At 41.2% G+C, this 16113-nt stretch overlaps 1 protein-coding gene across 1 annotated transcript; it reads left to right on the top strand.

The window, feature by feature from the left end:
* Positions 1-1663: 1663 nt before the first annotated feature.
* Positions 1664-6699, top strand: LOC138616726 (glycylpeptide N-tetradecanoyltransferase 1-like). Its single transcript, XM_069691247.1, has 11 exons — positions 1664-1862; positions 2127-2271; positions 2634-2752; positions 2919-3010; positions 3582-3698; positions 3818-3988; positions 5044-5152; positions 5359-5529; positions 5664-5831; positions 6171-6308; positions 6498-6699. The coding sequence occupies exons 1-11, from the start codon at positions 1743-1745 to the stop codon at positions 6519-6521; spliced, it is 1374 nt and encodes a 457-aa protein (XP_069547348.1). The 5' UTR covers positions 1664-1742; the 3' UTR covers positions 6522-6699.
* The last annotated feature ends 9414 nt before the right edge of the window (positions 6700-16113 follow it).

The following is a 16113-nucleotide window of genomic DNA, read 5'->3' as shown; positions in this document are numbered from 1 at the left end:
GTATACAGACGGGAGCGTTCATCGTGCACAACACAAGAGCAAAAATAGCATGAATGATCAGGACCTGCTAAGTGTGAACTGTTGGATTGTTGGTCCATCTAACTGAATTGTGTATGACTTGTGTTACTGACTGCCTGGTGTGACGTTACTAAACGAAAGCACTGACACCAGGAGTGCACAAACAATCATGAAAAGCGTCAGACTTTGATGGTAAATGTGTGGGAGCTTTACAGTTGTTAACGCACCATTGTTCCCCTTAAGGGAATTTGCACTGTGGTGTTTCATTTATTTTATTTAATAAAAGAAGCATGGCCCTCCCAACATTACTATTATTTTCTGAACCCTCCCAATGGCTTCAACTCTTTTCAGTATATATTAATATACGTATCGCAGACATAACAAATGTTATTTCAACGTTTATTTAGCTGCAGCTGCTGACAGATTTGAGCACTGTTACACACAAATACCTACAAATATTAAATATAATAACAAAACATTGATCAAGATTCAAAGACGACCTTCCCCTGCGCTCTTAAAAACAGTTTGACCCTACTCTTCAACAACAACAACAACAACAAAAACACAACCCTCCTTCTTCCCGGAGTGACTCTGAGGTCAACGCCCAACACTGTGCTTGATCTCTGGGCTTAGATCCACAGGGTGCGTGGCTGATTGTAGGAAAGCTTATTCACACATCTTTGAAAGTCTTGAAATGTTGGTATTTGTGTTTTATTCTGTCTGAACTACCCCTTACCAATTAGGCCTGCTTTTATTTTTGGTAAAACCTTTATTTTGATAAAGAACTCTTACTATTAAGTTCAAAGCAGCTTCCCATAACCATGAGCTTATATGCTCTCCTGATTTCATAATTTTATAGAAATCTTCTTATCTTACAAGGTTGTGGTGTTTATTAATGGCTGCTTAGGCTAAATGATATTTTTAGAGAGAGATCAATTCAGAGTACATTTTTATAAATATATTTTTTTATATTGTGTAAATTGGAACACTTTTAAAGCCATGTTGCTCTGCTGTATTTTGTTTCAGATAATGTAAAGCAGTTTGTTGAGACGTTTTCAGTGAAAATGTATTTTAAAAAAGTGACCTATCGCATGTATTTTACTTTATATTTTTGTTTTTCTCAGTCATCACAATGTGCATAATCATAAACATAACATTAAATTTAAAAGTTACCATCCATTGCCATTCTCAACAGTTAGGAAATAAGATTATGTGGTCTAATTGCTGTGGCAGCGCTGACTTGCATTGCACTAAACACAATGATCATCAAGGAGAGATAAAGTTTTGGGGGAAAGTGCAGAGTTTTAAATTGAGGACTGTTCAGGAACTCTGTAATGAGACAACCTCAACCAATTAAATCCGATACCTGGATCAAGCCGCTATAAGCTTTAATCTTCCAGAATGCTCAGTTCAGCGGCTGTCTTGACACATGAAGACCGTGAGAAGTTACATTGAATTGTTAGTATTGTTCTTCGTTATCTACTGGCTGGGTGGGAGCTGGGTTGGGTAGTTGAGGCGGTCACTCCCCTCCCCTCACTGCTCAGCGTGATAAGAGCTGAAAAAAACCGCAGATGTGTCCGAAAACACCCCAGTTCACCCTTGGCTTGAAGGAGTCTACTTATTCACAATAACTGTTTCAAAGTTGTTGTAAGTTCACAGCAGCTGTGAAACTGACAGAATAACTGCATTTACAGTATTGTGTAGAGGAACGTCAGTGCACAAAAATGTCTTTTAGTGATAAGAAGCTGACAGACGATGACAGCAGCAGTCTTAAAAAGAGCAAAAAGAAGCAAAAGAAGGAATATGCCTGGAGACCAGAGGGACCCAGAGACCCTTTTGCCATGGTTTGTATCTTTGTGTGAGTGTGAGTGCAGTGATATTGTGCAGTTTTGGAAATGTGTGATTTCAAACTTTTATATTTTAGATATATTGCTTAGACATTTTGTTTGTGGACCACAAACAAAACGGGAGGTTTGCCCATTGAAATGATATGGTTTACATTGTAGGCTTTCGTACTCAAGCTAAATTTACTATGCTGCCGTAGGACCGTCAAACATCAGGTTTCCAAGGGGGGGATTAGCACGGTAACCTGTCCTGTTCTGTCCTAGCTGGACTCTCTGCCAGAGAAGAAGCAGCTGGAGATCCAGAGATCCCTTCACCTCTTCTCCTTGGGCTCCAGTCTGCCCAAGACCCTGCAGCAAGCCAAGAACCACACCTACCGCTTCTGGGACACACAGCCAGTCCCCAGACTGGGTAAAGAAGTAGTTTCAGCAATATTTTAAATACTCTAACCAACACAGAGTTACACTTAATTCCACTGTTGACAACATCTGTAAGATACTGTATAAACATTTTTAGGCATTTAAAAAATAGACATAATTGTCTTCACACTTGTTTAGGGTTTAATGTTCAGTTCACTTTAAAGTTATGCTTTTACACAAAATGAGAAGAAGAACTGAAACGCTTAGTCAGTGTTGTCATTATCAAAATATAGCGTTTAAAAAAGTCATTTGGTGAGATGAATGCATCATTCACTATCATTTAAATATTTAGAATCATGTAATGTGTACCTCTTTTAACCTGTACAGGAAACGTTGTCTCTATTGTGTCCTCAGGTGACTGTATATCAACTCATGGACCAATAGCAGAGGGTGAAGGCAGTGTGCGAAAGGAGCCCTTTTCACTACCTCGGGGTTTCTCCTGGGACACTCTGGACCTGAGCAGCCCTCCAGTGGTAAGCAACACTTACTTACTCTATGTGTTTAAAAGGAAAATCATCACTCGCCTCAGTTAAATTCTATTGTTTCATAAGGGAGGAACACCTTTCTTAGAGTAACGCTCAGGAAATATACATGGTATTTGAAGTCCATGATTCTAATTTACTGCTTCTTTTATTTCAGTTGAGAGAACTACGCAATCTACTAAATGAGAACTACATGGAAGACGATGACAACACGCTCAAATTTGACTTTTCTCTGGATTATCTGCAATGGTGAGCTCCAAGCAGATGCATTTATGCCCAAATTTGAATTTATTGATTTTTAGATTTTCAGTATTAATATCTTTTTTTAATCTTGCATTCATCTAGCAGAGTAGCAGACGCTGTGCTGTAACCCCCTCCTGGTTCAAGTTGATACCGTTTCACAGATTTAGGGCTGGAAGCTGCTCAGTGTAATCGCAGTGCATTGCTTTTAGCCTGTGCATTACACTGAACTAAAGCACTAAGTGTCTTAAAAGGACAGCATCATTTTCCCCATTCAACTTTCCAACCTTCTCCAACAAATCGTATCTCTTTACTGCTACATTTATTCTCAGTGATATCCACAAATAGTAGCAGCACCCTCAGGGATGCCACTTCAAAATATAAAAACCTTTACTTTGAAATAAATAATTAACATGAGCTTTCCAGGAACTGGCACAGGCCTTTGGCCCAGAGATTAGGCAAACTGCTGGATTCATTCAGTTTAGTCATGTCAGTTCTTTTTTTGCAAATGTGAATAAATCAACAGTATTGAACTGTCCTATAGTCATACTGCAGATAATGTAATCTATTTGCTCTTCAGGGCTTTACAACCTCCTAACTGGCTGGCCCAGTGGCACTGCAGTGTGAGAGTGGACACCAATAGGAAGTTAGTCGGCTTCATTGCTGCAGTTCCTGCGGATGTTCGCATATATGAGATGTGAGTACCTCATAAATACATGCAAAGGGCTGTGTTTGTTTGAGTGACATTAGTATTCAGAGCACAAAACCGTTGCAATTTTCTAGCGAATGTCTCAAGGCTCAAAATGGCTTGTGCAGGGAGAAGCGGGCGGTGCAGGTCAACTTCCTGTGTGTTCATAAGAAGCTGCGCCTCAAGCGGATGACTCCAGTTCTGATTCGAGAGCTGACAAGACGGGTCAACCAGCAGGGCCTCTGCCAGGCTGTCTACACAGCTGGCATAGTATTGCCCAATCCACTCAGCTCCTGCAGGTAGTAGCTGCTACGTATAGTGTCACATTAAATTTAAGGCAAAACAAGCCACAGTTCTCAGTTTTTGCATAACGCAAAAGTGAATACAACCCCATTTCCCAAAAAGTTGGGACACTTTGTAAAATGTAAATAAAAACAGAATGCGCTCGTATTTATTAGAAAATAGAACAAATACATCATATCAAATATTGAAACTGAGAAATCTTCATGTTTATATATGGCTTCTTCTTTGTGTGATATTAACCTGCATTGGTGGATACAGCAACAAGTTATGTTCATAGACAAATGTTTTTCAGAAGTGTTGCTGAGCCCATGCATTGATTTCTGCTACAGAATTGTGTCTGTTTTTAATACAGGGTCACCTGAGGGCCTGAAGATTACGGCCATCCAATATTGATTTACGGCCTTGTCCCTTGCATGCATAGATTTCTCCGGTATCTCTGAATCTTTTACGGATTTATTAGTGTAGCATCGATAATGAAATCCCCTAATTCTATGCAATTTTACATTGAGGAACATTAATCTTAGATTGTTGCACTATTTTCCCACACAGTCTTTCACAGAGTGGTGAACACCTCCTCATCTTGACTGACGAGAGACTGTGCCTCTCTAGGATTTTTTTTTTTTAGCATTACACAAATTTTCCAGTCTTTTGTTGCCCCATTCCCAACTTTTTTTTTTTTAAACATGTTTTTGGCATTAAAGCGTGTTGCTGGCATCAAATTCAAGCATATCTTTTTCAGAAAACAATAACATTTCTCAGTTTCAGCATTTCACATGTTGTAGTTGTTCTATTTTCAATTAAATATGGGTTTACATGATTTGCAAATCATCACATTCAGTTTTTATTTACATTTTACAACTTTCTTAGAAACTGGCTATGAATGTTACTCTCTATTCCTTTAAATACCGTACATAAGACTTTTTTTATACTCTTACATTACAGTGAGGTCTGTAAATAAGCCTCAGTTAACTACCCTGTTTCTCACATCTTTGGTATTTTCTTTATGTCTGCCTTCACTGCCCCTGCCTAATAAACAAACTAATCCTTTTAGACTCTGGCATCGCCCTCTGAATCCCCGTAAGCTGATGGCGGTCAACCACCCTGGTCTGAGACAGGACATGAACCTGCAGAGGGCTCTCAAACTCAACCGGTTGCCTGAGGTTAGTCCATGCTGCCATCTAGAGACGAAAGCTAAATCTGCCTCTGCAATGTTACCTTATTTCACAGACATTTCAACTTTCTTACAAAGATGTTGCACCGTAAAAAAAAAAGAAGACATCTACAGTGTTTAAAGATATCGATTTCTGCATCAGGAATTTGTAGCACTTTCTGTCCTGCTATGTTTTTCCTTATTTCTTTCCCCAAGGTGACAAAGACTCGAGGTCTGCGCCCTATGACCAAAGAAGATGCTCTGGGGATACACTCTTTGCTGCAGGCAAACCTCTCCAAGTTTCACCTCAGCCCACTCATGTCTCTGCAGGAAGTAGAGCATTGGTTGTTGCCACGGGAGAATGTGATTGACACCTATGTGGTGGAGGTCTGACCTTACTGTACCTTGACTTTGATATCCTTCAGAAAAAGATTTTTTTTTTTTTTAAATTTTTAAAAAATGTAAACCTATACGATGCGGCAGTGGTTAAAAATTGATTTACCTCCTCTCATCACACACAGGGTGATGATGGTACACTGACAGATGTGGTGAGCTTCTACAGCATCTCCTCCACCGTGCTGAATCATCCGCTCCACACTGGCCTTAAAGCAGCTCATCTCTATTACGTCGCCTCCACTGCCACAGAGCTGGTCGACCTCATGGAGGACACACTGGTGCTGGCTAAATCTGTGAGTGTGCCAGAATGAAAATATAAGAAGTTTGACAGAACAGACATAGTAAATACGTCTTTTCATCATGTATAAAGGTGCTGAGATAAGTTAAGTGTCAGACAAGCTAGTTATCGACTGCATTTTAGTAATATGTAATTTAATCCACAAAAATGTACAATAGTTACATAAAATGACCTGAAAACCTGAGATTAATCTTGTATTCATTTCAAATTAAATACATGATGCAGTTTACTAAACGACATAACAGAAACCTTGAATAGAATTATGAACATAAACGTGTAAATGGGATTTTGTGTCTATGACGTCAACACAAATGTTCTCTCTCCTCACTAACAGAAAGGTTTTGACGTGTTCTCTGCTCTCGACTTGATGGATAACGCAAGTTTCCTGGACAAGCTCAAGTTCAGCATCAGTGAGAAGACCGTTCATTACTACTTGTACAACTGGATGTGTCCCGTCATAAGACCAGAAAAGGTACTCAACATAGAAATATCTCCACCTATGATTGTGTGTATTCAAAGGTCCTCCACCCCCTGCTGACAGCTGCTAAGGACGACTGACCAATTTCAGTTTGGGGCAGAGTTTGGCTTCACTGGAGATGATTGTTGGCTTTGATAGATGCTAGTCACCAGTAATTCATATTGATGGGTGTATTTTTTACAGATGGGCTTGGTGTTACCCAACTAACCTGCTACCAAAAGAAGACAGAGTGGTGAAAATGAAAGCACCCCAGTGACTGGCAGGACAGCAGCAATAATAAACGTGAATTTGGATTTTCTTTTTAAATAAACTGACAAACTGCAAAACACACACATTCACAAATTAAGGAAAAATAAATAAAGATAAAATTGTATTTTTAAATACATACGTCATCTGAATGTCAGTTATTGTCTGGGTTCAGTGTTGTGGAGAATTGAGTAAACCAAGAGAAGAGTTCAGAAGAGTGTGTGTGTGTGTGTGTGTGTGTGTGTGTGTGTGTGTGTGTGTGTGTGTGTGTGTGTGTGTGTGTGTGTGTGTGTGTGTGTGTGTGTGTGTGTGTGTGTGCGTGCGTGCGCACATACGCCAGGGTGTATTAGTCTCTGGGTATTTCAACAAGCAATTCCCAAAACCAATGGTGACGTGACACTTAATATTAGTGTAACCCTAAAATCTGATTGGAGGACAAGATCATTAATCATTCTCGTTCACACGTACAATCACACATTCTGTAACGTACATGCCCATACAATCCAATTTCAGTACAGCAGATACGTGATGTCAGGCATAAATGCAATCAAGCTGAATCTTATCCAGACATGATATTGTTTCGAGACATGTGGTTATAAAAAAAAATCAGAAAGCCTGTTTCACAAACAAACCTCAAATAAAGACCGAAGAAAAAGGCTAAAACGTAATTTACATTCTCGCATGTCATGTCATTCATGATCTTTTATTGTATTTTTCCTGAAAAAAAAAAGCTGCTAATAGGCAAATAACTGCAGGGTAACGTTCTTATTATTGAGTCCTCTGCGGTTTTGACCATTCAAAAACCACTGATTACTACAACAACGCTGACAAAGAACACTAAAACCAAGAGGTACGACGTCGTTTGAATATGACCAGCAGGGTGCGCTGCAACATAATATGATGCAAACCTTCCTACTGTGAACAACTACAGAGGCACTGAGGCACATACAGACATCAACTGCTTAGCATTTTATGGTTGGATGTGTAAGAAAATAACGTGTGTACATGTATTTGCATGTGTATCGGACAGTGACATACAAAGACAAAGAAGAGGGACCGATAACAGGACAATGAGCCTGATTTTATGATGACTGCAGACCAGAGGTTCCAGGAAAAAAAAAGATAGAGGATAACAGTCCGTCCTACACAATTGTAGTAAATGAAAGAAAGATATGAAGAAAGTATCAGCAATGTCCTCTTTCAGCCTGTTAAAGCAACTAGAGAACAAACAATCTGGTACCAAATCTAACTCCTGTTCTTGACTATAAAAGGGCCCTTTCAAAGTCTAAGGGAATCGGAAGATCTTTGATGAAGAGGGAAAAGTTTATCTTTCTGCTATACAAATTTAATTCCTTTGTTATTATGGGTCCAAGCAGCATAGCTTTGTGGAACCCTCTTGACTTGGTTGCCGTTATTAGGGCCCGAGCACCGAGTGGTGCAAAGGTTAAAACCACACAGGTTAAAATCTGGACGCAGGATTCCCCTCCTCCGATGTTGCAGATGATGCACGACTTCAAATCTGCATACCACCTCACCCTTCAGATGTCAGATGGGATTTAGTTCTGGATTGAAACTGGGCAATCCATTTCTTTATTGTGCACAGAGACGTTGGCACATTGAAACAGGGAATATACAAGCGCAACTCGGTTCTCAACTCCGCTCATGTGTTCAAGTAGTCCAAAGGGTTCTCAATCAGTGGACCATACTCGCCTGCTGAAGTTAAAAAAAAATGAAAGCCACTCGTTAAAAACAGTGTGCCTGAAAGGATAAAAGCCTGCTAACTAAGTAGCTTCAACGCTTCTCATTCAGTCCAACTCACCCGGTTTGGTACTTTGGATAAAGTGTCTCGATGTACTCCGGCCTGTAAACATAGGCAAGCCTTCGTTTACTGTAGCTGTCATCGTCACTGTCTCCTCTGCAGCTCGTTTACGTCGGAGAAAATACAAATAATGTGGAAGGGGACTAGAACTAAATACAAAATTCACAGCGAAGAGATAAGGATAAGGACAAGGATAAGGATGTTGATTGCGAGTGCCGTCTCCTTCTCAAGTCTGGTGTCACACCGTCAACATTGCCCATCGGTACAGTCGGTTCACAGCCTGTTTTAATCACGCAATTAAGTGCAAGAGCACTTACGAGCATCACTCCTTCCCCACGTCCTACATCTGTCAGGGCGCACACCCAAAATACTAATTTAAAATAATATAATAAACCAACAAATTATCAAAATGAAAATTTAAAAACATCTTAAACAACAACAAAAAAAAGATATAAAAACATACAAATAATAAAAATAAAAATAATAAAACAAAAACATTTGCAGCTTTCAGAGCGGTGAGGACAGAACCCGCCACTCTCCGGCACTGACTGGCCGTGGAGGCAGGCTGCAGAAACCCAGGAAATAAAAACAGTCTGTTTCTAGCCCGCCTCCGAAGGTCCGCTAGACGTCATTTGGCGGACTTTTACCGGCAGTCGTGCAAGGAGCTCTCTCGCAACTAGCTACATTGTGTGGAAATTACATACGTATCATAGAGCATTACAAGTGGCTTCGTATTGATACAATTTGGGTTGAAAATTTGCAAAGTATTCCTTTAACATTTACCAATTTCTTGGATTTCTGTCTGAACTACTGCAAACTTTATCCCCCAAAATCCCATTAATAAGCTACATTTCTAGCCAATTCTCATTCCAAACTTCAAAAAAGTATAATAATAATAATAATAATGGCCTACATAGCTGAATATATTTCAGGACATCTTCTGCATTGTCCTGCTTAGGCAGGACTTAGTAGTAGTTGTACTTTGGTACAACTAGTCAACAATGTTGCCATGTGTGCATGTGATTTACTTTAATGTGCTTCTTGTCTTCTACTGCTTGCAATTTGCTTGGACCCCGATCATTTTTTTTTTTTAAACTTATCTTTGGATATGATTACCGCTGTGGACTCCTCGGTGATGAAATAATCTGAAGTTTAGATCGTAACTCTTTCAGTTTTACAGAGTAAGCAGGTCCTCTTCCAAGGAGTCCACCATGTTTCTACAGTAGCCCACAACAGACAAACTAAACACTGTGGCATTAGAGAGGGCCTTTCGTGTCCTTTGAGGGTTTTTCAGGCAACAGCCTTCTCCGCAATTGGAAAGGGGAGGGGTGTACAGATGGTTGAAATATTCAACTTCACCACAAGATGTCACTAAATCTTACAAACTGCTCATTTAAAAATCAAATTCATATTTTGGATGGAAATCCACACAGCACAACATATGAAAGAAAATATAAGGAAGCACAAACAAAAAGTTTTTTTTTTTAGTAACCACGAGTACAATAAAATGAACTTAAATTGAGTATCTGTTTCTTGACTAAATATGGAACTTTCCAGTTCTTTCATTTTTTTTTTTTTTTTTACTGTATATATGAAAAAAAACAAAAAACTTATTTAACCTAATTTATTTTTCTACTGTTTCTTTTGCAAAACAGCGATAAGTCATCATTCGCACTCAAACGTCAGAAAAGAGGGCGTTTACAAGGAGCACATGAACGCTGCACCGCGCTGAGTTTCGACCAATCAGAAGCGAGAAGGCATTTTAAGTTTGAAGAGACCGGACCTGCCTGCAGCCGCAGCCGCCGCAACAACAGCAGCAGCAGCAGCAGCAGCCCTCCACTGCTGCCTCTACACTCCGCACGGGAAGGACTTTGAGAGTCAGTTTCGGTGGAGGATGCGTATCACATTAAGCCAGACTTTCTTCTGAAGAAGGCAAGTGGTGATTCTTTTCGTTTTTTTTTTTTTTTTTTTCCCCCCTTCACTCCCGTCGAGGACTTGGCTCTCGTCGCCAGTGAAAGAAAGCGTGCGACGTGCTCAGATTCGCGTCAGCGCTGCCACTAACTTTCCAAAACATACTCGTGTTGCTGGTGAAACTCCACTGTGGTGTCGTTGCGTTTTTATTTGAACAGCTGCCTGACAGGGGAAGGGGGGGGGGGGGGGCGGGGGGGGGGGGGGGCACATTATAAATATGTGGGTGTATGCTGACGCTTGAGAAGATCCCAGAGAATGGCAGGTACGTACTAGTTCGTGTATTTGTGATGAGTATGTTTGCTGCACCGTAACTTGCCCTCTGTGCTGTTTTGGAGGCATTAGCGCACAACGTGTGCGCTTCCTGTGAACGATCTTAAACTATTCGACTGTTGTTGAAGGAAATAACTGCAACACTGCAAAGATGCGATGCGTTGTTTTGTGTTGAATCGCTGTCATGCACTCTTCTGAACAGCTGACATTGCGTTACTCGGTACTGTTTCTTTCCTTAATCATTAGCCTCGTCCTCACTCTTCTTCATCTCGCACTCCAAAAACTCCTACTTGTTAAAATCTTTTACCTTTTACATACCAATACCGATCTCTAAGTACTAGTGCCACACTGACAATACAACATAGTAAGTCCTGCATACTTTTTTTTTTAAATTTAAAAAAAAATTATACTTAAAATCAGTCAAATTTACTTAAAGTATCAAAAGTAAAAGTTCACAGTCTTCAGTGATTACAAATGATGGTTTTGGATTCAAATTTCTGCTGGTTTAATGTGTATGTTGCATTTTAATACTGTAGTTATATAGCGTAAAGCTAAATTTAACTACTTTACTATACGGGTGTTAGTTTAATCTACAGTAATGTATCATATTCTATAAAATCATCACGATTGTTAGCTGGCTGTCTTGTGAGAACCATGCAACAGTCCTGTTTTCAGCTTCGTGACGATCCACCTAATCCACAGGGTTTTTTTTTTTTAAACAGTTTATTTAATTTAAGACATAGGAGTTTGTTTGTTTTTCAGCTAAAGGAAGACTAAATCCTCCAGCTCATCACAAAAAAAATCTAATTTGAAATCACCAAATTTGGAGATATCAAGGTTTTCACTGACCAGGAGGAAGAATTGAAGTAAAACGTACAATATTTACCTCCTGAGATGTGGTGCAGTAGAAGAATAATACAATAGAAGTAGTAGAGTACAAGTACCTTGAATTTTTTTTTATTTTTTTACCAAAGTACTTGAGTAAATGGACCTAATTATGTTCCACCACTGAAGAGAACAACACTCCATTCGACTGAGGCTTTTTTTGTGTGTGTGTTCCTGTGTGACATATCAAGTGACGGCACGTCCGAGCCTGCTGATTTTTATCCTTTTCACCCACTGTCTTACTTTGGACTTGGCAAATTGGTCAACAGAGACTTTGCTAAGAGGTTTTCTCCGGCCTTCTCTCCACAACCCCGAGCAGTCCTTTAGCAAACAGTGACAGAAGCGGGTGAGTCTTTGGTGCTGTGTTCTGCAAAACCACCTGTGAAAACAAAGTGATATAAAAAAAGAAAAAAGTGTGAGAGAGCTGAAATGGCTTCAAGTACCACTGTCAACTTTTTACATTATTTTTCCTTTCGGTTACAGTATTGTCACTGCAGACTAGATTATGTAAATTTGCAGAATGTAGTTTGGAATCAGTCATGTTTATCTGCATAAAGCTGCCATGGTTATGCAAATACCTGTAGACTGCTTGTGAGGGATAGTCTGTCTACCTGCATTGGTTCTCATTTTCTGATTTTATGATGGCCTGGCTTTTAACACTGTCACCAGGCTGCAAAATGCAAATGATTATGCTTGAAATAACGTAATGTTCAGGAGGAAAGACGTGACGTATCCTGAAGTTCATTGCACAGTGCCTTAAAAATTCAGTGTAAAAAAAAAAAAAAGTGCCCCCAGATTTTTACTATCTTCCAGAAAGGCTATGATTTCCTTTGGTTTTGTGCTATCTATCATTTCAAGAGACGCTTGTATGATGAATAGAATGAAAGACATTGAAGCCCCATATCCAACGGCTAGGATGTTTGAGGCTTGCCAGACTGTAATTTTCCCCACTCTTGAGGCATCACTGCGGCCTGTGTCACAACAGGCTTCCCAAGACCTTCCTGATCCAGCTGGTGTTGAGCAAGAAGAAGAAAACTGATGCACGCCTTGATAAGAGATACTCGGTGTTTCTGTTTGTCAAGCACCGAGCAGGACTGCACATGTCTTCATCTCCGTAAGAACCGAAGCATTCTGCTTCGTGTTGCCGTCGGTGTGTTCGGGAGACAACAGAGAGTTGTTGGACGGTCGACGCCGAGTGCCCACGCAGGAAGCGTCTCTTTCAGTCCCACTTTCATAATCCTGCTTCTATTTACCTTCCTCTTATATTGAGCACTCAAAGACCCCAAACAAAGCATCAGAAAGCAGAAGTGAGCATTATGTGGTCATTATCATTCACCTGAACGCCTCGGGTCAGTCTGAGGGTGGTGTTGCGTGACCCAGGCGGGGATCTTGTCACTCTGGTTTCTTCGGAGTGTGTCGAGGATGAGGGCCCCTGCTGCAGAGACTCGTCTTGCTTTGTACTGGAACATCAACTTTTTTTTTCTTCATGTTGCGTGCTATTGAGAATTGAGTTTGAAACTCCTGCCTCACTAACATCACAAGAAAACAATTTTAAAGTGGGCAAGGCCCTGAATCAGGCCAAAGCATCGCCTTGTTACTTGGTGGCTGTCGTCGGAAGACTTTCCCGTCTCTGTTAAGGGACGGACGGATTGAAGAGCTCTCATTAGGCCTTTCTTTCTTCTCCACATCGAGCTGCTGTTTTGCCAGCGTAGTGTCAAAATGCTGAACGGTTTTCTTATGCAGACTGACTGTACCTCCCACAGAGTGTCGCTTAGCTCAAAAGTAATTGAAGGGATGTTTATAACCCTTCTTGTTCAATTAGGATTGTAAGTTCGACTTATGTGGGCAATTAAGACGTTTAACAAGGCACTAAAAGGGAAAAGCCCAAAATGAGTATTCCGGCCTCGTTTTAGATTGAAATTAGCAACTAACCGCATTTATGTCTCTTTTGGACCACTGAAGTGATGCAAAGAAGGGGAATGCTGTCTTCATCGAGTTGTTGTAATGCATTTGTACCTGCAACGATTGTTTGAAAGGGAAACGGCGGCCTCTAAGGGTTCTCTTTTCCTTTCTGTAATTATATTTGCGTCCTCGGTGTCTTTCTATAACCATATTAAGTGTATTTCTTTTGCTCTACTGTAAAAGTTTCACGTGCTTGTGTACAAATGAGCTTCCAGTAGATATTGTTTCACCTCGGGTCCGAGATGTAAGCATCATGAGGGTTTCTCAGTCTCGAGCTGCAGAGTGCTCGCCCGTGTTACTGAACAGTTTCGTAACGTGCAGCTGATGAACTGCAAAAGTTGGCAGCAGAAAGTCGAGCACAAGATACACCACCACCCCCACTCGACCCCACCTCTCCCCTCCTCCCGGGTCTGACCGCTCCTCTCTCCTTCTCGGCTCTCGAGTCGGGTTTGATGTCGGCTGCGCAGCCAAGAAGTTCTGCAAGCGCAAATATTTACAGAAAGCCGAAGGGATGTGACAGCGTGAGCAGTCGGGACTCCGCAGGGAAGTGTACTCGGGGGTTACCCTCAGCCCAATCTCTGCTAAGACATATTTATAAACCCTAGCGAGCAGTTCGAGAGGACCGCTTCCAGCTACACCGAGATGCTAACTGTATTTGGTCAGCAGCTGCACCGCCGAGGCCCACTTCAATTACGTCTTTTTAAGCAGTTTAATATTTGCATGGCACATAAACATATGGTTGTACTTCAGGCTTTCATTTGATTTGCACACGCATAATAGTTTCCATGCGTAGGGGGCGGCACAAGGCATTTCTCCGCGCTGCGTTTCACTTCGTTTTAGCTTGGTGCCGGAGCCGAATTTCATCTGACGCCGTCGTCGTCGACCCAAAACAAAAGCCTTTGAATGCAATGTCTTTGAATCTGCTTTCAGGGCGAGTTAGTTTATGGGCAACACTCTCGGTGCCTGTCAACTAAGGTTTTATTGCCTCTATGCACATGTGAGTGACAGATGTTGCCGCGATACAACAAGGGCTAAAACGTGCAAACTTTGTGCAGAAAGATGGCAACATTTTCTGTTCATGCGAACTGGAAAATGGGTTTAATGTGTGTCTTTTATGTATCTTAATGGGACAGAGCAAAGCCATATAATGCTGCTTTTTCATCTTATTATTACCGTGTCATTGCCATTACTTTGTTCAGACTTTCTTCGTTTTGCGCAATAGCGTCTGCAGCATTTGAACTTTCTGCTATAAAGCGGCTCAGGGTCGCAAGAAATGGAGAAACTATTTAAATTTTTAGGTTGCGTCCACGTGAATATACAAGAAGAGAGCAGTAAGTTTATTTCTCACATTAAAGAGGAAGCGTCGTCTGGCACCTGCGAAATCAACCACAAATAGTGAACATTCTAACAAACTGTAAAGCAGCATTTTTTCTTTTTTAAATGCTCTTATTTTTTTTTCTTACTAAGAGTGGGATCATCTGGCATTAAATGGTTAATACCACTACTGTTAATACTCCATCGCTCAGCCATAACCCATCCCCCTGCAAGACAGGAGAGCCCTTAACCCCTCCACCCCCTGCTCGGTAGCATTCCAGCTGGCCAGATGGTGTCTGCTCTGCACAGTGGACACCAGGGAGCCGAGAGGGAGAAACTCCACCAGCAGGATTCTCCGGATGAGACCCCCCCACTCCCCCCCCCCACTCCTTCATGTTGCCCTCTCTCAGCTCAGCCTTGTCTGTAGCTTACAGGCCGGCCTTTCTTGGGGATGTTGATAAGTTGTTGGCAAGCGGAAAAATCTCATTACGGTTTCCAGGCGGACGAAAAGCTCTGTAGTTGCTCTCTCTGCAGTAAACTGTGAGGAGGAGCGACAGTGGGAATCACAAATTTCAGCGTTTGGCATGGAGCATTTGTAGAAATGCCCATTTTACATGCAGATGCAATGCAGCCATCTCACAATATCTGTAAATGTGGTTACTATGATAGGTACAATAATTATTGTCCACCTGTAACAAATTTCCTTTGTGTGGGAAAAATAAGCTGAGGTCATGCCTTTTCTAGCCACTAAAGTTGTTATTGTAACATGTCCGAGCTCATTTGTTCATCAAATTCTCTTCTTCGCGGTCAGTTTTTGAATTTACATTCGTTGTGCAACAATTTACGTCTGTGCGTATGTGATAGACAGTGGCGTCAGGGACTGGCTAAATAAATAAAGTAAATGCTGGAAGTGCACACGGAAGAGAGAAGATAAACCAAACATGAGCTCTCCTCGGAGAAACTGGCCTAGTTCGGTTTTGAAATGGTTGGCACGGCTCTGAATCAGTCTGCCGAGGAACGCCTCGGTCAATTTGCACATTTTCCATCAAAACTTGGCAAAATAGTGTCGCTGGAGCAGCTTTCTGTACGCAGTGAGGGTCGAGGTTGGTGTGTGGGAAGGTGCTTTAAACTGTAGCTACTACAACACATGTGTTTGCTTCTGGCCCGACATGAAGTCTTTGAAAGGAATCCAACTCGGCACGCTGTGTGTTTGTGTGTTTGTGTGTTTGTGTGTTTGTGTGTGTGTGTGTGTGTGTGTGTGTGTGTGTGTGTGTGTGTGTGTGTGTGTGTGTGTGTGTGTGTGTGTGTGTGTGTGTGCGCGCGTACACATGC

The sequence above is a fragment of the Brachyistius frenatus genome, unplaced genomic scaffold, assembly GCF_029030835.1.
Source record: "Brachyistius frenatus isolate BFR_SWC_R1_liver_20210118 unplaced genomic scaffold, ASM2903083v1 Contig_11, whole genome shotgun sequence".
Lineage (NCBI taxonomy): Eukaryota > Metazoa > Chordata > Actinopteri > Embiotocidae > Brachyistius > Brachyistius frenatus.
Note: the sequence above shows the minus strand (reverse complement) of the source record. Positions and strands in the feature narration are given on the sequence as shown.